Source organism: Agelaius phoeniceus, chromosome 2, assembly GCF_051311805.1.
Source record: "Agelaius phoeniceus isolate bAgePho1 chromosome 2, bAgePho1.hap1, whole genome shotgun sequence".
Lineage (NCBI taxonomy): Eukaryota > Metazoa > Chordata > Aves > Passeriformes > Icteridae > Agelaius > Agelaius phoeniceus.
The window spans coordinates 83,965,320-83,986,447 of record NC_135266.1 but is presented as its reverse complement, the minus strand read 5'-3'; the positions used below and the strand labels follow the sequence as shown (position 1 = coordinate 83,986,447).

Here is a 21,128-nt window from a genome sequence, read left to right as displayed (position 1 = left end):
GGCTTGTGGGAGTAGTTGCTGGATATCATGCCAGGCGTGTGCTGCCAGGTACAGGTGCAGACAAGCCTGAAAAAGCAATTGGAAAAGCTGCTAAACCGGAGATCCGGCCTTTAAGTGGTGCATAATTATAAAAGATTTACGGCATCCCTTAAGCAGAAATTTGTTACCAGTCTATAGCCAGGAGAAATGCAGAGAAAACAGATTTAAGGCAAGTGCTCACCTCACTTCACACATCATTTTTAGACTCTCTTTGTACATAGTGACAGGAAATGTCCAGGCACAATTCACCTCACCTACCTGAGGTTTTTAGCAGAGGATGAAATTAATTAAGACCTTCATGTGCCTGTTTTTACTTACTTGAGTATAGAGTTAGATGACTATTTCACATTTCAGCATTATAAATGTAAATTTTACTTGAGATTAAAGATATCTGTCATAACAAGCTTGCACTGCGGGAAGCTGAGAAAGAATTTTTCCCAAGCAACTGGAAAATGCTGATGGTTTCTTTGATTGTGGAGAAGAGAAAACGGAATGAAAATGTTTGTAATTTTTTGTAGTTATCTAAAATCATGGAGGCTGTAGTAAATGTTGCTTTTTCTTTTTGCTGCAATCTGATATAAAATCAGGATTAGAAAAGTCATGCAAAGAGGGACACAAGAGTAGGTTGCCACTACTTGTAATGAATGGAAGTTGCAGGTTCAGACAGCTTGTTGGTGCTTTGACAGGCAGACTGTCAAGTTAAAATGTACAAAAACAGAGGGTATGTCCATATGCTGCTAAATGAGAGCACCAACAAGCCAGTTCCAGTGCTGGAGCCATGATTCTCTTTCTGCTTAAGTGTTGGCTCACTCCTTGGCCATTTGCTTCCAGCAGGCTCCAGACAGAAACAGCCCTGAGCACTGAGACTTGGCTGGAAACTGACTATAATTTAGCAGTGTAGGTGCAGCCAGAGAGTCTAAATGTGGAGTTTAATGGTGCTAGCAATGAGTGGGACTGCATAAAGCAACATTCCACCTGCCACAGGTGGGTACAGTATCTTAGTGGATTCTTTAAGAAATAATTGCATTGGTTTGCTGAGCAACCAGCAAAACAAACAGGGAAGTGAATGGTATATGCAGACATGTATGTTTAAATAACAAAAAGCTGGATCAGCTTTTTAATTCATATCACCCCTGCTGCTACAGAGCCTGATAATGGATCTCTGCTGCAATTAATTTTGATTTGAATTGAAGGCATTTTCAGAATCGCCACTGTGGATGATAATAGAAACCCCTCAGATGGTCATGAGCAAGATACCGTTTGTGTGCAAATACAAATTGAGTATTCAGCTTGTGTTTTTTCCTTTCATCTTTCTACAGAGGTTGCTCACTTCTCATATCCCTCTTTTTCCCATTTTGCTGCACTAACGAGTTTTTAATGCAAAGGAAAAGCAATTATAAGCAGTGAAGCAAAGCCAGCTTTATAGAGCAAGACTGAGGAATTGAAGGCATAGATCAGAGCTATCCACCAACCTGAGATGAAAGAGAAGTTCATGAAAACAGAGACATATAGATAGCTTTGATTTCATTATCATTAGACAAGAAAGGACAAAAAATGGAATAGCTATAAAGATCTTCATATGTAGTAAGTTACCTGTATTAGTAAAAGAGTCTATGCAGAAAACATTAAAGTGATAACATTGGTCAGGAAGGCATCCTGTAGTAAAATTTTTTTGTTCATCTCTGGTGTAAGTGTAATGTGATGTGATTACCCAGTCCTAATAAACTAAAAAACCAAAATATTATGCACCTATTAAATATTATATTCATTGATGCTGTGTTTTCCTGCAATTGTTAAGCATGAGTTGTTTGTTTGGACTTTTCTCTCTCTTTCCATTTCAACACAGATTCTGGAGATTGTATTTCTATTACTGATTTCATGGTTTATCACATCTTGAATTGTAAACAAATTAAAGAGTTGGTGGATTTTAGAGGAAGCTTTTGTTTGGCAGATAGATGTACCTTGTTAAAATATTCACAGGGGAAGTACCTAATTACATTTGAAAGGTGCTTGACGAGATAAAGAATGATTTATATACAGTGTTTTATGATTGCAGTTAGGAATCTAATACAGAAAATTAGCAGCTGGGAGTGGGGAGGAGTGATAAATATTCATGTTTTGAGAAATAACAAATTTGCTCCTCCAAGATGAAGTCAATCCCAATCCTTTGCTTCAGTTTAGGTCTTTTTTTTCATTAAGTATAAATTAGGTAAGACACTAAAGCAAAGCTATTTTCCAGGGCATATCCCATCATTACAGAAACTGAAATAGCATTATTAATAAATTTTTCTTATTAATATTTTTCTTTTTTTTTTTAATCAATACTTTCTGGCCAAGTCAAAAATTGCTGACTAGTTGTATGGAAGTGATGCTTTGAAATTCTTCTGAGATTTTAATGATAGATATATTTTCATTGCTCTGCAGTTTACCTGCAATACAGTGAACCTTTGTAGCTTTCTCAGATGCTCTACCCATTTAAGAAAGGAGAAAAGGGAGAAAGGTATGCTAAGTAAGTTGCCTAGAGCGACAAAAATAATCCATGTCAGACTGGAACAAGGTTTTGGAATGCTGCTTAAATCAGTGTCATCTTTTCAGCTGATAGATTTTTTTGTCCAGCACAATCTATTTTGGTGCTCTACATTTTGTAGCTTAATTTTTTTTGACACTGGGATTCAGCATAGGAATTACATTAACATTCTGTGCCTTTCTGCCATTCACCTGTCTCTTGCAAAGGTTCTCTGTCATGTTCTTGCCCTAGGTTAATATAGTAAACAAGATGTATTTCAGTGTGTGTATCAGTGAGTAATTTTTACATAAGTAGTGTGAATTTCCTGTCTGGTTTTGTATTTCAGTGTAAATTGGAGCTGGTAAGACAATGCATAAGTAAGTTTTCTTCTGTTGTGAGAATATTAGAAGCAGGTCTTCTATTTTGACTTGAAACTATTACCTTGGAAACTATTTAAACATTGGCATAAAGTCCACAGAGATGTTTTAACAAATATCAGTCTTATTATGTTGGTGATTTATATAGCCATTACATACTGAACTTTTACTATTTTCAGTTTATAGGCTTGACTATGCCCCCCCAAGACAAAAGGGAGTTAAGTATTCAGCACTTTAGAACTCCTCAGCTCTATGTTGAAAAATGTGCTTCAGTAAACCAATGATACTAAAACAGCTATACAGTATGCCTATGAAGTTACCTTCCATGTGATTTAAAGAATTTTCTGATTTTATTTTCTTTAGGTCAATGGAACAGAAATTGAATATGAATTTGAAGAAATTACTTTGGAGAGGGTAAGTACAATTTATTCTTTCTTATAGGAAAAATATAATCTGTAATAAAAATAATGTGATTAATTAATTAATTAAATTTAGTTAAGAATAAATTTGTTTACATTTTGAATAAAGGTGCCCACTGTTTATTCTAAACTGTAAAAATGTGAGTGATACAACAGGTAAGTTTTTCACACTATTAAGAAGTTTATGGTTTAGCTACTTGCATTCAAAATGCTTTTCTTCCCCATAACTTGTCAGTGCTCAGTTGGGTGTTTGGTTATTATGAAGACCCTCTATGATTTAGTAACTCCCTTTTTAGCTTGTCAGCTGGAATTGTGGAATGTTTTCTCTTTAAAAATCTTTGGTTTCCTGGCATATGTGCATGATAGTGGACATGTAGTGTTATACTATAAAAGAAGAATTTCAAAAGGGTTTTTAATGTTCAAGTGGCTACATAAAAGCTGTAGACCATATCTATGCTTAAAAGATACGCTTACTCAAAGGCTGAATTACCTGAGCTGTAATCAGGGCTTGCAGTGAAGGGCTTTTTTCTGAAGGCTTTGTTGGTAATGTAGCACCAAAAGCAAAGCCATATGTGCTGTACCATATCTCCCTGGATTTGGTGTTTTTTCCTTGCCTTTTGATTATGTAGCTGTTGTCTTACAGTGCTGACTTTGTCTGACACAGATCGAGGCCATATGGGCCATGTAGGGTGTGAAGCAGTCTTAGCTTTGTAATATGTCAGAATGCTTACAAAGGTTTCTAACAGATGGAAGAATGGCATTGCTGAATTCCTTTAGTGTTCTACCAACATCTTGGGAATGTGAAGTTTTTCCATCTTGAAGCACAGTTCATCTTCTTTCTACATAAAATGATTGAATGGAAGGCCAGATTTATCAAGAAGTGGTTGATGCCATATGAATGAATGCCTGTAAGGTGGCAAATTACCATTAAATTAGATCCTTAAATGATACAATTCACTGCGCTTTTTCTGCATATAATATTTTTAATTGTCCAGGATAATGAATTCCATAACCATTAAACTTAAGGGGATACAAGTTTATGTTCTCATTGATTTGCTCTCTCAGGCAAATTATGAAAGAGCAATGTATCTTTTTATCATAGCCATCTTCTTAACAGATAACATATAAGGTTATAGGCACTTTTCCGCTACTGCCTCCCAACTTACTCACGCATCACTAGTTATTCATTGGACTAGAGTTTCCAAAGGTCACTAAACAGAAAACAGAACACATGCCTCCTGGGTGATATTTTGAAAAGCACTTTATTTTTAACAGATGTGTAAGTTATCAGTGTACATGCTGCAGAACGGATGGGATTTGCATCTCCTGTACCTGTCAGATGTGGATAATTGCTTATTCATAGTGCAGGGTAATATCAGCTAAAGGCTGAACAACAATAGCAAAAAGAGATACAGATCTTAATGGACAATGTTTCAGTTATTTTCTTGATGATGCTGGATCTGTGGCTTCTGATTACTACTGCTTGAAATGTTCTGTCACATGTATCAGTGTTTTGTCTCAAAGGCGGGGTACTGTGTCTGCTGTTTTTTGTGTGAGATATAAAACACAAGTGATTGCCTTTAAATAGCTGTCAGTTATGTCAGACTAAAAGCGTTTTCAGAAAAGACATTCTCCATGTCTTCTTGATTACCCATTTTCTTCCACCAAACTGCTTTTAGAAATTAGAAATCATCTCTCTATTTAATGGCAAAGTTGCAAAATTTATTAAGATTTCTGCTGTTGAGAGAGAAAAATGTAGTTTGCCCATATCAAACGGCTGGTAATAAACTTTACATTTTGGTCCAGTTATTCAAGTCACAGAATTCTGCATCATCCAAACCATCAAAAATTTTCTTAATGAAATTTATCCAGATTTTTAAAGGGTCAGTATAATTTAAAGATTTTTAAGATGTGGAAAAAGAAAAAAAAAAGGGTGTATTAGGGACAAAGCATTCTTACTTGCCTTTTTTTAAATAATAGAATGAAAGGGAAGGTGTTAAGGGACTGATTACTTCAGAGCACTTCCCAGTCTCTATATACACTGTTAATTTAATTATTAGGAGATCACCTTCATCCGTAGGTGACATGGATTTGTGGGACCTATTCCTGAAGAGAGTTACTGGTAAAGGTATGAACCTTGCCCCAGGGTGAAGAGATGTCCCCATCTCTTGGGGTAAAATAAGACTACTGTGTGCATGTTGGCAGAAAGTGCCCAGTGTGGAGCTGGAGAGCAAATCAGGAGGGTCCCAAAAATGCCAAGAGCAAACTGTGCAAATGGTCTGGGGGGAAGGACAGTTCAGGACTTGCTGAGCATGCCCAAGACCATGCTGGTATACCAGGAAGTTGACTACAAAGTTACAGGAGGCTTTTGAAGAAAGCTTTTAAAAAAAAAAAAATTCTTTCTTTGAAATACTGTTATTCAGTTGTTTCTATTTAAAATGTTGTGCCCTAGTTTGCAGTTAAAAAAATACTTGGGGATTTGAGATTAAAAGGCTTCAGTGAGAATTGACATAGACAATTAATTTGAGGCAGATCCACCTTAAATCTGTGATCAGTGGTGCTTCCAGGAGTTAAAGAAATTCTAAGTACACCCCTGTCAGTCCTCTCTTTAGTGGGTGCTCTTATCTTTTCACTCTTCAGTTGTGCCAGCCACTTATCAGGTACCTTCACCAATCTCTGAGCTCACTGTTCATTTACAGCTGTCGTAAGGACACACTTGAATAACAGTTACAGAGTTCAGAGAAATCAAACAAATTCTCTTATGTGGGGAAAAAAAAGCCAAAAAAACCCCAACAAAAACCACAGTTTCAATTCCTTTAAAGACCTCAGAGAATATATGCGATTCTTTGCTAACTTAGCAGCATAAAATACAGATATGGGTGTAGACTAATACTTTGTGATTCATAACAAAAACTACAATGCCCAAATACATACTCAGACAAAATTCTTAAAAATAAAATATTACCTTGCTCTAGCTTGGATATTAAATACACTTTAGAAAGGAAAGTCTATATAAAATATTAGTGCAGTGATGTTAATCTTCCATTACTGAAGGACTTGAAAAAACCATACCCAGCACTATCAAGAGACTTATTTGCATTGTAAATCAGTGGTCAGTGTAAGAGATGATCAAATAGTCTCTGGTACAAAGTCTAACCAACTTTCCTAAGCTGGAGGAAAGTTTTAATTGATTGACTCCTTGGTACAAGTGCTATGCTTGGAGACAGATGCTGAAGAGAGGATTTTAATAGAGGTTGGAATATCAGGCAATATAAATACTTACCCGGAAAAAAAGTTAAGAAAGACAGGGGGTCACTAATTGATTGATATTGGATTCATGCTGAGTTCAACATCTGAGTTCAGATCTCAGAACCTTTTTGCTCATCTAAACTTGCCTGCTTTTTAGATGTTGGACAAAAAGAGGACATTTATGATTAATAGAGCTGCTTTCAATAGATTCTTTTCACGTTCAGTATGTATTTTCATTTTGTATCTGAATAAAAGAATGCTATTAGTTTTTGTGAAATAGACTGTTTGGAAAAATCAAATTCTATCAACACTGGAATTAAAGGCATCTAGTTCCCAGTGCATTTGCATCCTGAGATTAACTGACCTTGGTCAGTCAATCTGAAAAGGTTGAGCTCTGACTGAGAATTTTGCCAAGGCTGAGACATGAATGAAGGGTCTCTATTTCTTTTTCTTTGGTACTCCTGTGAATTTTCTGGCCTGTCGTAACAATACAGGTTACACTCAGAATGTCCCTGTTTTTTAATTAACCATATAGTTTTACAAAGTTTTTAGGAACCTGTTGTTTTGTTTCCTCCTCACTTTTTTAGATTTCATTGCCATTGCCTATTGTCTCACTCCAGCTGAGGGAGAGACAGGTATGAATGCTCACATAGCATAATTATTTCCTTAGAAAATCTGGTTAAATATATTCATAGAATCATATTCCAAAAGAGTAAATTCCCAATGATGATTTATCATCTTGGACTGTGTTGTGTTCACTCTGATAAATTTAATTCTGTACCTGCCACAGGCTCTGTTCAGTAGAGTAACTAAGAAATCTACTCTGTCTCTTCTTTCCTTTGACTTAAGAGTTCAATGATATCAAGCACCACTACGAGAAGATTTAATTTTTCTACTTGGAGATTATCATTCTCTGAAATCCTGGGTTTCTACATTTCACCAAATTGAAGGACTTATTCACATCTTAACTAGAAAGGCTAAAACTAGACATAGGTGACCTTAGATTAGCTCAGCTGATTAGAATGTGGTCCTAAAAACACCAACACCAAAGGTTATGTGTCCAGTCCCTGTATGAGCCATTCACCTAAGAACTGGACTCGATGATCCTTGTGGGTCCCTTACAACTCAGATTATTGTGTGAAATTATAGTTTAAAGGCTAAAATTTAAAAATCCTGAGGAAGCAGCGGAAAAAGAAATCCTGGTACATTTCAGAAAAGAATTTATTGCAGGCCTCAGCTCTTAATTGCTTTGATACTTGTTAACCTAAGAAATAATCACTACTGTGTTATTAATCATTCTTTTTTCATCACTCATTTCCTAGATGAACATGTAGAAGTTTTCAAAGATATGAACAGCTGGAACACTGAGGAACAGATAGTATTGAATTACACAAGTATTTTAATTTTACTTGATGTCTTATTTTTTTATACCCATATATATATATCTTGTTTTTGTAAAGATCACAGAATTCTAGAACAGTTTGGATTGGAAGGGAACTTTAAAGGCCATCTAGTCCAAGCACCCTGCAATGAGCAGAGACAGCTTCCCCTAGCTCAGGCTGCTCAGAGCCCCATCCAAGAGTCTCTTGAATGTTTCCAGGGATAAGGCATCCGCAGTTCTGAGCAACCTCTGCTAATATTTCATAACTCTCATTGTAGAAAATGGCTTCTTTAGATGTAGGCTAAATCTACTTTTGTTTAGTTTAAACTCCTTGTCCTACATCTACAGGCCCTGTTTAAAAGAAGTCCATCCACATCTTCCTTACAAGCCCCCTCTAGGTACTGAAAGGCTGCATTAAGAAAAGCCTTCTCTTATCCAGGCTGAACTCCAACTTCCTTAGTGTGTTTTCACTGGAGAGGTGCTCCAGCCCCCTGATCACCTTTATGGTCTCCTCTGCATTCAAGAAATTCACATCCTTCTTATGCTGGGGTCCCAGAGCTGGATGCAGCACTCCAGGTGGGGTCTCACCAGAGCAGAAGGGACTGAATCCCCTCCCTTGATCTGTTGGCCATGCTGCTTTGATTGCAGTCCAGGATACACTCAGGATATGTCCAGCTTCTCACCATTTGCTTCTCTGTCTGGGAAAAGAGTTATTAGAGAGTTACTATTAGTCAGTATTGAATCCTCTTTCTGCCTTTTTTTAAGGTTTTAGACAGCAGTTCATGCACCAATATGCTTTGACCTCTCAGGACTGAGGCTGTAGGACACCACAGTGCTAGGAAAATCCTCCTTTAATTGTTTCAGAAATAACAGAGAGGAAGGGAGTGGTCAAGAAATGGCCACTAGGAAAAGGTATTTTAAAAGTTTAAGAGTGTATGGTGTAGATGCCTGTTGAGAGTCCATAGTGCAAAAATCAATATCCAACCATTTACAGCCCCAGTGGAGTAGTCTGGCATCTTCCAAGAGGAGAAAGTAAATCTTTTAAAGTGAGTGTCCCTCAGGTACCTGATGAGCTCCACCTAACTCAGAGCTGCTCTCTGAGTGTTTATTTTTGCAGAACTTAAATGATTTCTTTACACTTAAAAGCTTTTTCTGTGCCCTTCGTACATTTCGTCTTTGATAGGCTTTGCCTGCTTGCTTCCTAAGTGGTAGTTACTCTTGCAGCCTCAGACAGAAATAAGTTATAATCCACAGACAGAATCCTTCTTATTGACTAGTTTATGCCAGATTCATAGTAGAATGGTGACCTATAGGTGTTTATTGCTAGAAAGTTCACCCACAGAATTTTTTTTTCCTGGAAGTGGCTTAGAAGAGGCAGAAGTGTTTATTTATGGTACTGAGTTATCAGCAAACAGAGAATGAATATCCCATCTTTTTCACAGCTGCTCAAACAATTTGAAATACTGATCTCTTGTGTATCCATATAGTGTCTCTGTAGTGTATTCCTCTGTGTATGTATAAAACAAAGTTCTGTGAAATAAGAAATTAAGAAAGATCCTTGAAAATACATGTGTAGTGCATGCAATGCCTGTGCAGGAAATTCTGTTGTGCATTCTAATTCCAATCACATCTCAGTTTAGAGTTGAGACTGATGGTTGTGTTAGTGGCTGTTGTTCAGCTGCAGGGAGGTTTGTAAGTACTGGAAAGGGCAGGCGCTGGCCCCTGGATGCGATGGCTGAAGCAAGGTCTGTGTTCTCCTTTCATCTCTTGTGTCTTAACCAGATGTTGCCTTGACATGAGGCTGTGCTGGAGTGATCAATGAAAGAAACTAAAGGGGTCTGGTGTCAAGTCCTGCTAATGGGATGCTGAAATACCAGGTCAACATTTTCCAAAAAAACTGCAGAATTTGGTTGCTTTAGTTCAGTGACCTAAATTAAGATCCTTTGAAAGAGTCTGGTCTTTTTTATTTTCTTTCACCTCAGTGCAGCCCTAATTTGGTACCCAAAATAAACTAATCACTGGAAAACTTTGTTCTTATTCTGTCAGAGAGTCATTCTGCTGGAACTTTCCCAGTTGTAGAGCTGTACTACACGTCTTGTGGGGAACTGTTCCAGCAGTGCATGGTAGAGGTACAAAACATGCCAGTCCAGAGTGTGCATGGAAAAGCAGAAGAGCTGGGGAGTGGGTGGGCCCTACCTTTTGAGAAGCAGAGGCTCCTGCCTGATGTTCTTAGCTGGCATCCTTACATTCAGTGTCTGGGACTGGAAATCAATTATCCCACATAACTGTCTTACTGAAGACTGTTGAAAGTAAAGACTGAGAGAAGTGAAGGAACAGCTGTCAGATATTATACCCCTCTTAGAGGTGGGAACAAACTATTTTTATTTATTATTATTTCTGCTAGCAATTATATGGCTAAGAAGCATGACGAAGTAGAGCTGCTGCAGCACTGATAGTATCCTGGAAACAGTGGCAGGACTAGGAGGACTGGTCTTATCTCCACATAGTGATATCTGGACTGCTTCAGAATACATGCTGCCAGAAGAATTTGATATATCCAGGGAAAATGCTAAGAAAGCCAGTGGCTTTCCCTTGAACCGTTGTTTATAAGGAAGATTTGCCCTGTATTTCACCATTGCTACAGCTGTGCAGAGGATACTTCCTTTCCCAGCTGTGTAGTGGCAGCACTCCACATCCCAGTAGGCACAACAGGAAATCTGCAAAGCTGTGGAAAGGGAGACAAAGGAGAGGGAAAGGCTGTAAGTGAATAAGGGAATAAAACCCTGCTCTACTATGCTTAGAAAAAGAAGCTGAAATAACACTAAAGATTTAACTCCCTCTGGGTGCCTATCAAAGAAATTGTTATTTTCTTATTATTTTCTTAGAATTCTGCTTTTAAATCTAAATGTCTGAAAACCACTTCATGGACGCTAACTTGGATAAATCAGAATGGTGTATTTCTTTGGAAGTATCACTGAAATTCCATTTAAACTCCTCTAAGGGCATTTTTGCAGTGAAGGATGTCTGCACCCATGCATGTGTGTTGGCTTTTTATTTCAAAGTGAAAAAATACACAGCTTGGATTTAAACCTGATTACTCAAGTTATCCAAGGCAAAGAATAAACGTATTACTATGGATTAATTAGGCTTATTCATTTGTATATGTAATTTTGAATGTTTATGTATTCATTGATTCATAATAGTAATTTCTGACTATTTCTTCTGAGGGTTTCACAGTTTCTTTAAATGAGTCCTCAGGTCCAGGAAAGATTAGGAGACTTCTTTTGTTAAGTGAGAAACTTTAAATAACTGAATATTTTATTAGAAAGGCTCATGATGACTTTTTTTTTTTCAAAATAACTTGAAGCCTTAAAGAATGCTCAACCAGACAAAGAAAACTGGAGATTGTTTGCCTTTTTTTTTTCTTAATTTAATAAGAGTCACTTGGCACACTGAGCTGTTTCGTTCCCAGAGGAGTAAATTTCATTCTCCAATATACTGAATCAAGCCTGAAGTTTCCTAAACTCTCTGCATTGAAAACTCGCAGGGGACTTGTTCAGGGAGAGCACGTCAGTAGAAAATACAGACCCTAAAAAGAAGACACTAACACAATACTAGAAAGTGTTATCAAAGTGACAGAAACAAAATAAATCAACTGTAGGCAAAAGATACATATATTCCATATCAGGACTGAAGAAAAGTTGAAAAGTTAATCATCATTTATTTAAGAGTTCAAAACCTACTTTTGCGAGTGTAAGAAAAAGTATTCATGTTTATCTCTACTTGAATTGTATCCCTTTAACTGTGCCAAGATAACCAAGACCTTGAGTTACCTATTATTTGAGAAGTTACTACATGCAAATCATAGCTGCCTCGAGGCAAAGTTCTGCTGCTGATTCTTTTAAATTATTATTATTATCATTATTATCATTATTATCATTATTATTACTATTTTGACATTTTATTTTTCAGGTAATATCAGCCATTTATTGCTTTTCTCTCATTTCCCAACTCACTCACTCTCAACAACCCATATAACTTTCAGGGAGTAATTCTGCTGCTTTTTTTGTATTATTTACAAATTTACATGAAAATTGCCTTTACTTCAGATGAACCTATTTAAGATGTGGTCTTTCAATCTGTTATCTGTAGCTGAAGTCCAGGCTTTATCTCATTTCTGTTGTGTTTGGAAAGTGAGCATCTAATGGAGGCAGTTTGTGAAGCTGCTTGACAGTGAAGTCAAATCTGTAGAATACTGCAGTTTCTGAAAGGAATACTTCAGTGTGCAGTAGATAATATTGGTCTAAGGGGAAAATAGCTTTGTACCATGAAACAGGGCTGCCTTTGGTGCTGTATCCTACTCCTCCAGTCTGATGGAGAAGAGCAAATTTCTCCCCTCCAGCTTAATTTTGGCCATAAATAATTTTGCAGGAACTTAAACCAGATTTAAGGACATTCTCAGCATTTGGATTGTGTCCCAACTTTCAGGAAGTGCAAACAAATAGGCATTATGCTTCACACAGCTTGACTTTTCCAAACTGGCATAAACTGGCATTTTGGAACAGGCTGCCCAGGGAAATGGTGGAATCACCATCCCTGAAAATGTTTGTGTGGTATTTCAAAGTATACTTCAGTGGGAATGGTGGTATTCAGTCAAAGGTTGGACTTGCTGATCTTGGAGGTCTTTTGCAACCTTGATGACTCTGGTTCTGTGAAAAAGCCTGCGAAGAGAAATCGATCCAAGTGTACCACCCAAGGAAACCTGAAGTGTCCCACGCTATGGCACACCACATTGATCGGCACTAGGCACCAATAAGCACAGCTGCCAGTGTAACTTCCAAATAAACATTCCAGTTCTGAATAGAAGCTTCTGGAGCATTAGTGGAGGGTACACCAAAAAAATCAGTTATATGTGTGTCTGAAGTGCTGTCTTTTCCAAGAAAGTCTATTGTAGGAAATGTAGTGTAGGAAAGTCTATTGTAGGAAGCCTATGTAGGAATCTTTTTTGCAGAAAGACTGAGAAAGCAGTGCAGAAAAAAAAATACAAGCTACAAAGCATTGGTTTGACTCAGTCTTCACTTAGTTTTGCAACTGTCATTGGCAAATAGTGTGTAGATTTGAAATATGTATATTTAGGTAAATGGGGAAAATAAACCTCAATTTACCAGTAGAAAATGACTCATTCTGGAGATGATAATAATCACCTTGCAACAAAGATGGTCATTTTTGAGGCAGGACTTTAAAAAGGCATCTTTGATGTACCGGATTTGTCTCTGAGGAAAAGTAATGTTTTTCATTGCAGAAAATTGCTTTTCATTTTTGTATAATTTAGAATCAGTTGTAATGCATAAATTAGGGCTGCACAACCTTGAGGAAACAGTTGCCACTTTGGTAGGGAAAGGAAATGCAAAGATATAGAGAAATAAGTGGAAAAAATTGCTGGAATACCCAGACTGAATTCCAGAACTGTCGTTGCTGTGTACCATAACACATTATCCCAATAAAAATCTTTTTGCATGCAGCATTACAATTATTTTCTCTTCATATGCATTTGTATTGGAAGCAGTCACAAGCTCATTTGTCTTCCAATTAGAACTACCACTTATAGATTATCTTTGGCTCTCTGAAGGGAAGAAAAGCTTTTCCTTGTCTTAAGAGGGCTAAGAATTTATCTGAAATACTTTTTTTCAAAGTAGTTTTGCAGGAGCAATGGCCCACTTAGTAGCATGTGAAAATTCCTGGAAATTATATTATATAGACTGTTTTGTCTCAATTTTTTCCCTGTGTTTAAAACTGAAACTAGATGTCAAATGGATCAGGGAATTCCAGGTATGTGAAGCAATAAGTAGATGAAAAGCAATTGCATGCTGCTTATGCATGTTTTATATTGCAAGATATTGCTTTACCCTAAGAATTTGACCTAGCTGGTGAGATGCAAGCACGGCTTGAAAGTCACCTCATGCAACTTAAAGTGATATATGAATTCTGACTGAATTCTATGAATAATTTATTTTTTGAGTGCTTTTTAATTTTGCATAGTTTATGTTGCTCCACATTTCCTGTACCTCACCTGCAAAGGAGAAGAGAGCTCCTGGTAGCATTGTAATACAAAGATTGGCATTAACAGAGATTACACTGTATAGGGGAAAAAAACCAAACCAAACAAAGAAACAAGAAAAAAACAACCAACCCCCCCCCCCCCCAAAAAAAAAACCCCACTGAAATAAATGATGGAATTATGGGGTTGTAACTTTAATCCTTGCTAATGTTGAATAGTGTTTTAAAGTGAAAATATTTCTCTTGACTGAGGAGGATGGTCAAGGTACTTTGTGTTTCCATTTTATTTCATGATGGGGAAACATGCAGCACAGAAGAGCAGGCCAGCTGTAAAAATAGCATGGAAACACACATGTGTTAGGATCTGTAGTCTGGTAGCCTACTTCTTGAAGTCCACTTTGAAAAGTACACGGTGAAAAGTACCTTCTTCCATTGGTGTCAAGGACGTTAATAGTACTACAAAATTTGCAAAAGTTTAGGAAATATGGGAAAGAAGATAGCATTTTTATACTCTTCTAATGCCTCTTGAATTTTTAAGATGGCTAAAATATGTGCACTTACTACTTGTCCATCCAATATTTATTTAGGAATGATAATAAATATTTGACCAATAGATATTTTTATTAACTATCCAAAGCAGAAATAAGACTACATCACACAGTGAGGTATTTTTACTTTTTTATGTCAATAAACATATAATTAAAGCATCAAATATTGAAACTTAATTGAGGTTTTTAAGCCAGGAAAAATGCTGTACCTATGCATTAAATGAATGTGCATAGAGATTTCATATTAAGCATTGTCATGGGAAATCTGGAGATCTGTTGTTAAAATTCAAGTGGGAGGATGGCCTTTCTGGAAGGAAGTTTAGAAAATGAATATGGCTTTTTTTAGGTATACTCGTTATAATGTGGCTTAGGGAGAAATGATTAAGTTAAGATTTTGTGTGTGTGTGCAGACTTATGGTACAAGAGAAAATGTGACTGCTACATTGAGCTAAAGTAATAAAGGCCATTAAAAATCAATATCTCCCCTGATTTTCCAGCTCCAGACAATGCCATTGCTCATCTCTCCCAACAGCAGAGAAATATCCATCAAAACAGGCTCAGAAAAACCATGATCTTCCTGAAAATTCAGCACTATTTAACCTAGGTGGAAGGAAATCAGAGAAATTCAGATACAGCAAGGACTCGGTCTAATGTAACTGAGTGTGAATAAACCCCAGAACTATCTTTAATTATGAGAATGAGCTAGGGGTTGATTTTCCAACCTGATTTTTAAAGGAGTTAGTTGAACAGCATCTGCAGCCGTTGTGCTGAGATTTCAAGAGGTCTTTGAGTACTGCAGAAGCCCTGGTGATGTTTAAAAAGAGTAAATGGATGGAGTGATTGATCACAGTGTCTGTGTAGGTTAGAGGAAAAGGACTGCTTGGCTGTTCTGGGTAAAACACAGCTATTTTACACTGGCTGAGTCTGAAGTCATGCGTTAAGGAAGAAAATGCAGCCTGTGTATGAAATCAAGGACTCTCAAAAGCAAGGAAACTGAAAAGAAGTCCTGGACCATCTTAGTTGGTCATCAGCCAAACACAAATTTTTAGTCCAGTGTTGTAACCAAAGGTCTGATGAAGAGCTACAGTGCATAGCTGAGAGTAGTGGAATCAAACAGGTTTTGGGATGTGGAAAATAACAGGAATTGGCACCTGATGTGTAAAACTTTTGTAATTTTTTACTTAATTTAACCTGAAAAAGATACTGATAACTGAAGTGTCTTTAGGGCAGACCTTGTGGGTAATTGTGACCTTGGAAAACACACTTAATGAGAGATGCAGGTACCTTCATAAATTTATTTTCTTGGGGGAGAAAATTAAGAGGTGACTCGGTCAGAGAAAGCATACATTTAAATGAGAAATGACCTTTAAGAGAATGTTCTTCATTTGATCTGGACAATAACAGGAGCTGATGGTTGATGTTGAATTTAGACCTGTTGAGTCTGGACACAAATATGTTAATAGGTCAGCTATGGCAAGGGAGCAGAACTGGATGAAAGTTTTAGGAAAGGCAGCTGATAGAAAAGGGAAAAAAAAAAAAGAGCATATTAAAAATACTGAGAAGGAGATAACATTATTGCATCCAGAAAGGGCTGTCAAACACTTACTGATCTGATAAAGGGCAAAACAGACATCTTGCAAAGGACAGGACACAGCAGGATGTCAGTGGTGCAGATCAGTTTCAGCCATGTTGGTGTATATATGTGACACAGAGCTGTGATTGTGACATATTTTTAAGGTATCAGCAAGACATACTAAATGCTCTAAAACAACGTATCAGCCTTTGCTGCCATCCTCCTTTTACGACAAGGACAAGACATTAAGTAGGGAAGGCATTAAAGCTACGGTTTCTGTTTGAAAAATGGAGTTCTCAGGGAGTGCAGGGAGACAGATGTGTGCTCAATTTCTGTAAGGGTGGAAACTGCAAGCCTATCCTGGCTTTTGTCTCCTTTTTGCAGTAATTGCTCTGAATAAGAAAGAGACATTGTGAAATTAAGTGACATTTTTCTCCAGAGAGGATTTAAGTAGGTCCTATAGCCTATATTAGGCAGGAGCTCAGGGTAAATGATCCAGTTGTGTCCTCTGTCTTAGATTAACTTTTAGGCATTGATTCGGTACTTGGACATAATTATAAAGGGTGTTTTTTTTTTTTTTCAAAACAGTATTTGTAAATTAAATATTTTTATCTCCTTGTTCTGAGGAACAGAGTGTTTCAGGTGCTATAACATAAGCACTGTGGTTGAATGTCATCATTTTAATGGGCTCCAGAGTCAGTAGAGGCCAATGCCACAAGTTCTTAATGTTTACTGGATGATACATTGGAGTGTCATCAGTGGAAAACATTCTTCCATAAATGGAGGCTTAACTGTGTGTGGCTGAAGTGGTTTATTAATAAGTTAATTGAAACTTTCAGGAAAAATGGTCTTTAGTTTGTTCAGATCTACTCAGAATTTAGTGGAGGAGGTATAAAGTATAAGCATAATGTATTTATCAAAAGTACATGCTCACTGAAAAAAAAAAAAAAACCAAGAAAAAGTGGTTGAAATAACACACACTTGAAATAAACAAAACTTTAAATGAGAAATAAGCATTAGACAAAAGCAGCCTACATGAAGAGGAAATAAAAACAGTAACAGATGCTATGGGACACAAATGAATGCTTTGGAGTTTGTCAGATTTTCATTCCTGTTATATTATTCTGCTATGCTTAACAAACATTTTGCTTTTATTGTATTATCTCAGGTAAATATACTCTCTAGATACCATGACTAACTACCAAAGGAGATTTATAGATACAAAAGCTCTTGGTTCACTTATAAAAAGAGTTTATCTATGAAAAATAAAAAAGTCAAATGGAATAATGAAGCGCTACAGAGAGCACAACCACATTAACTATTTCTGAACAGAAATGTGCAATACAGTGACAGTGCTATGATGCTAAATTTAGTCAACATATTCCAGTATACCATAGAGTCAATGTTAGATTGAGGTTCATTGTAAAGCAACATATTTGAAGTCAAGCCATGTCCAAAATACCCAAAAAAATGCTTAGTTGTCAGGTGTGCAATGAAAAACAAAGTCATTAAAAAGTCGATAGGAAACAAATGCAAAAAAAGCTCCAAACCAGGTGGGTTTAGTTGCAGGTAAATTTTAGACTGCTTATAGATCTACAGGAGAGAAAGGGTTTGTTGAGAAACTAAATAGCAAACCATTATTTTTAAAAGTCAAGTTGAAAATGGAACTAGAACTGTAAACATTATTTCCAAAATAACAATTTTATCAAAATACCAATGGGCCCAAATCCTTTCTCCATCTTGAAATTTTAAAAATATTTTCTTATTTAGGATAACAAAAACACCCTTGAAAATAACACCAAGAAACAAATGCTTCTATTTACAGTGCTGGTTTTTATTTTGTTCTGGTTTTACCTTTATTTTATTGATGCCGTAACTTTCAGAGTTCTTGAAAGTTTGTGATAATTGCTCTCTTCCCTTTGGAAAACATAAGTTTCTTGATGATGTTACAGTGTAATAATTACCTATATAATTTAAAAATAAGTAAAAATTAATGTTATGCCTTCATGAAGATACCTCATAAAGTGGTTATCAGAATTAGTGAGTTGTTTTTTTCCATCAGGTTTGAAAGAAAAAAATAAAGTAAAATAAAAGAGTGGTTCACAGGATAATGTAATCAATAATTCACTTGTCCACATTCAGGAGAAAGGGAGTTTTCACCCTTTAAAGGTATTATTTGTGTCTCAGATTCATACAGGGACTCAGATGGCCTAAATACCCACATAGATAAAGCTCTAAGAGAGTACCTGACAGTTTAGGCACTGTGGGGTCTGTGTGCATGTCCAAATGTGCTGCAAATGATGCTAGGCATCTTAATTCCACTCTTGTGTGTTCCTGGAAGTGCTGCTGCTCACAGATCATCATCACTTGTCTTTCAACTGGCACCACTTGTGAACTCATATGATGTCCCTGAGTTTGGGATGGGCTTAAGTTTAACTGCCCAGAGGTTCTCTGAGCCTGCTTATTTAATTGGGAGGGGAGAATGGACATGTGGTAGCTGTTACTGTCTCACCATTCAAGCAGAGATATGGGTAATGAAGATCTCCTTAATCTGGGGAGGAGCTATGAACACAGTTTCCATTTCTTAAAGCATTTTAGTCCTCAGGTAGCTTGCATCCATAGGATACTGAGATACTTGACTCTTCCTTCCAAATGAGCAGGTAGAAAGACAAGCTACTGTGGAGTCAGAATTCCTGATTTTGACTCTCAGGAAGGCAATAGATTAGAGGGAATTTCTTTCTGTACCCCAAGGATGTTAAATTTTCCCAAGAAGACTGGCAATTTTTAAAAGTTTTGGTCCAAAATCCAGATACAACACTAGGTGTAAACTCAGTGAGTGGGTACAAAATTTGGTCTCAGGTCACATTCTATTTCAGCCGAAATGGATTATCCCTTTTTGAAGTGCTAGGTCTTTTTCATATTACAAATATTTGCTAAAATTGTTTTTCAGGGTGATATTTTTGGTACTCAGTTTACTGACTACTGGTCTGATATAGGGAAAGGAATGTGTCTTTGTTTTCATTTTGAAATAAGAGAATCCTAATTTTCTTTATTGCTAGGATACAGAAGTATTTTCTGGACAGCCCAAAATTTTAACAGGTGGGTTTAAGTCTTCCTCTTGACATACCTAAAACCAGAACACATTTGCGAGACAGTTCAGCTTAATTTCAGAGTTTCTGTTATATCCAAGTGCTTTTGGGAAATTATGTGAGTTGTTGCATTGATCAGAACAACTGTTCCAAGCCTCTCCTACAACATCAAGTCCTTTTAAAAGTGCACTGCAGTGCATTTCAGGGATTTGAAGGTCACAGTGTTTGCATCACAAACAATGGTGCATGCTTCAAAACAAAAGTGCTGCAAGGAAAGCATACATGATTTCTCTCTGGATTTAAGAAAGGGCAGCTTATCCCCATTACACAACATTTGGAATATCTTAACGTTTATACTGTGGAAAACCCAGTCATTAAACATATATAATTGAATTACTTGATGGCAAGAATGATGTCAACATCAAGAGACTACTGAAGAAAATGGGAACTGATTTTGTAAGTTTTTCTTGTGGATGTTGAGTCACCATCTTTGCACTGCAAAGTAGAGTCTGCATTCCATGGAAGCAAGTTTGCAGGCATTAGACACAGGGAATACTGAATGAAAAAGTAAGTCAATCCTAAATAATTTTGTTGTAGCAGTGGATTGTTTGAGAAAACAGTTTGTTGTTCTGGAGATATTGAGAAAGAAGGCATTAACCCAATGAATAATTTAAAGCAGTATGCAAACTTAAATGGGTGGAGATGATAGTGGGGCCCTGGAAAATGTTAAAGATAGACTCTGGAAATGTTAGGCTTTGTGTTTTGCCAGATCATTGCACCTGCGTAAGCAGTATGATAAATGATATAATTGTTAGATGTGATGATTGTTTAGTAATTAAATATAATTATTGTATAATCATAAGAAGAATCATGAGACACTATGTTAGAAATTTAAGGGGCCACAAGGAGCCATGCTTAGCTGAAATCTATCTATACAATAGAACAATATAAGTTTAATAATTAACATGAAAGTTATATAACGATAGAATATAAAATATGTTCATCTCAAATGCATGTCGGAGTCAGATTTGGGTTGTTACCCCTGACACCCAGAGCTCTTCAATAAAAGCACCTACGTATAATCATTTTCATGATTATGTGTTTCTGAACACTAACAGAGAAACTATTCTTTCTAATTATGTTGTTCTAGTGTCATAAGGCAAAGACAAGTGCCTTTATCTTCCCTTCCCTTTCTTCTATTTTCATTTATTTTCTCTCCTTTCTTTCATCTTTGTAATACATCAATTAAATAGTAAAGCACTTAGCAATAAAGTTTCCTTGAAACAGGCCTAGTGAGACAACAGTATTGTTTAGCATGGAATTAGAAGTAGCACTGCTGTTAAACCTGAAAACTGACAAAAATTCCCTTAATCATTCTTGTTCTTGTTTATATGCTAACCAAAACCAGTGTCCGCACATATTTGGAGCAGAGGAGAATGTGTTGTTGTTTACTCCATCTTATATAGTCCTATGTAGCTATACAGCAGTCAAAAAGAAAGCAAGCTGTAATATGAAAATATTATGGGAATGAGCTAGAGAAATGGCAGCATCCTGTACTTTTCGAGACTTAGAGGAGTAGTGAAGAAGAGAATGCTCTTGTAGCTGCTGAATAATAAAATGCAAAGAAAGAAAAAGGGCACCCGCTAGAAATTTTAAAGGAATGGGTAGAGAGTAGAAATCAGAGCATCAGAGAAAACAAATGGCATGTTCATCTTGCTTTAGGCTCACACCCATAAACTGATCTAAACCTTATGAAGTCAATAGGAGGCTCTGCGCAGTCACTAATGGATTTTGGATCTGGCCCTGATGAAGAGGGTGATATAGGCTAATTGCCTTACTTAGTCTGCTGATAGAGCTGATAGATGTAGTTTCATAAAAGCAAACAAGTCA

At 36.7% G+C, this 21,128-nt stretch overlaps 1 protein-coding gene across 29 annotated transcripts in view; it reads left to right on the top strand.

Moving 5' to 3' along the window:
• The window catches only part of DLG2 (discs large MAGUK scaffold protein 2), a 983,885-nt gene that overhangs the window by 615,523 nt on the left and 347,234 nt on the right, over positions 1-21,128 (top strand). For all 29 annotated transcript variants that reach the window (XM_077174030.1, XM_077174027.1, XM_077174034.1 and 26 more), the window contains one exon: positions 3,286-3,336. In XM_077174030.1, the coding sequence (XP_077030145.1) occupies positions 3,286-3,336 (51 nt within the window). The remainder of the gene's footprint in view (positions 1-3,285; positions 3,337-21,128) is intronic.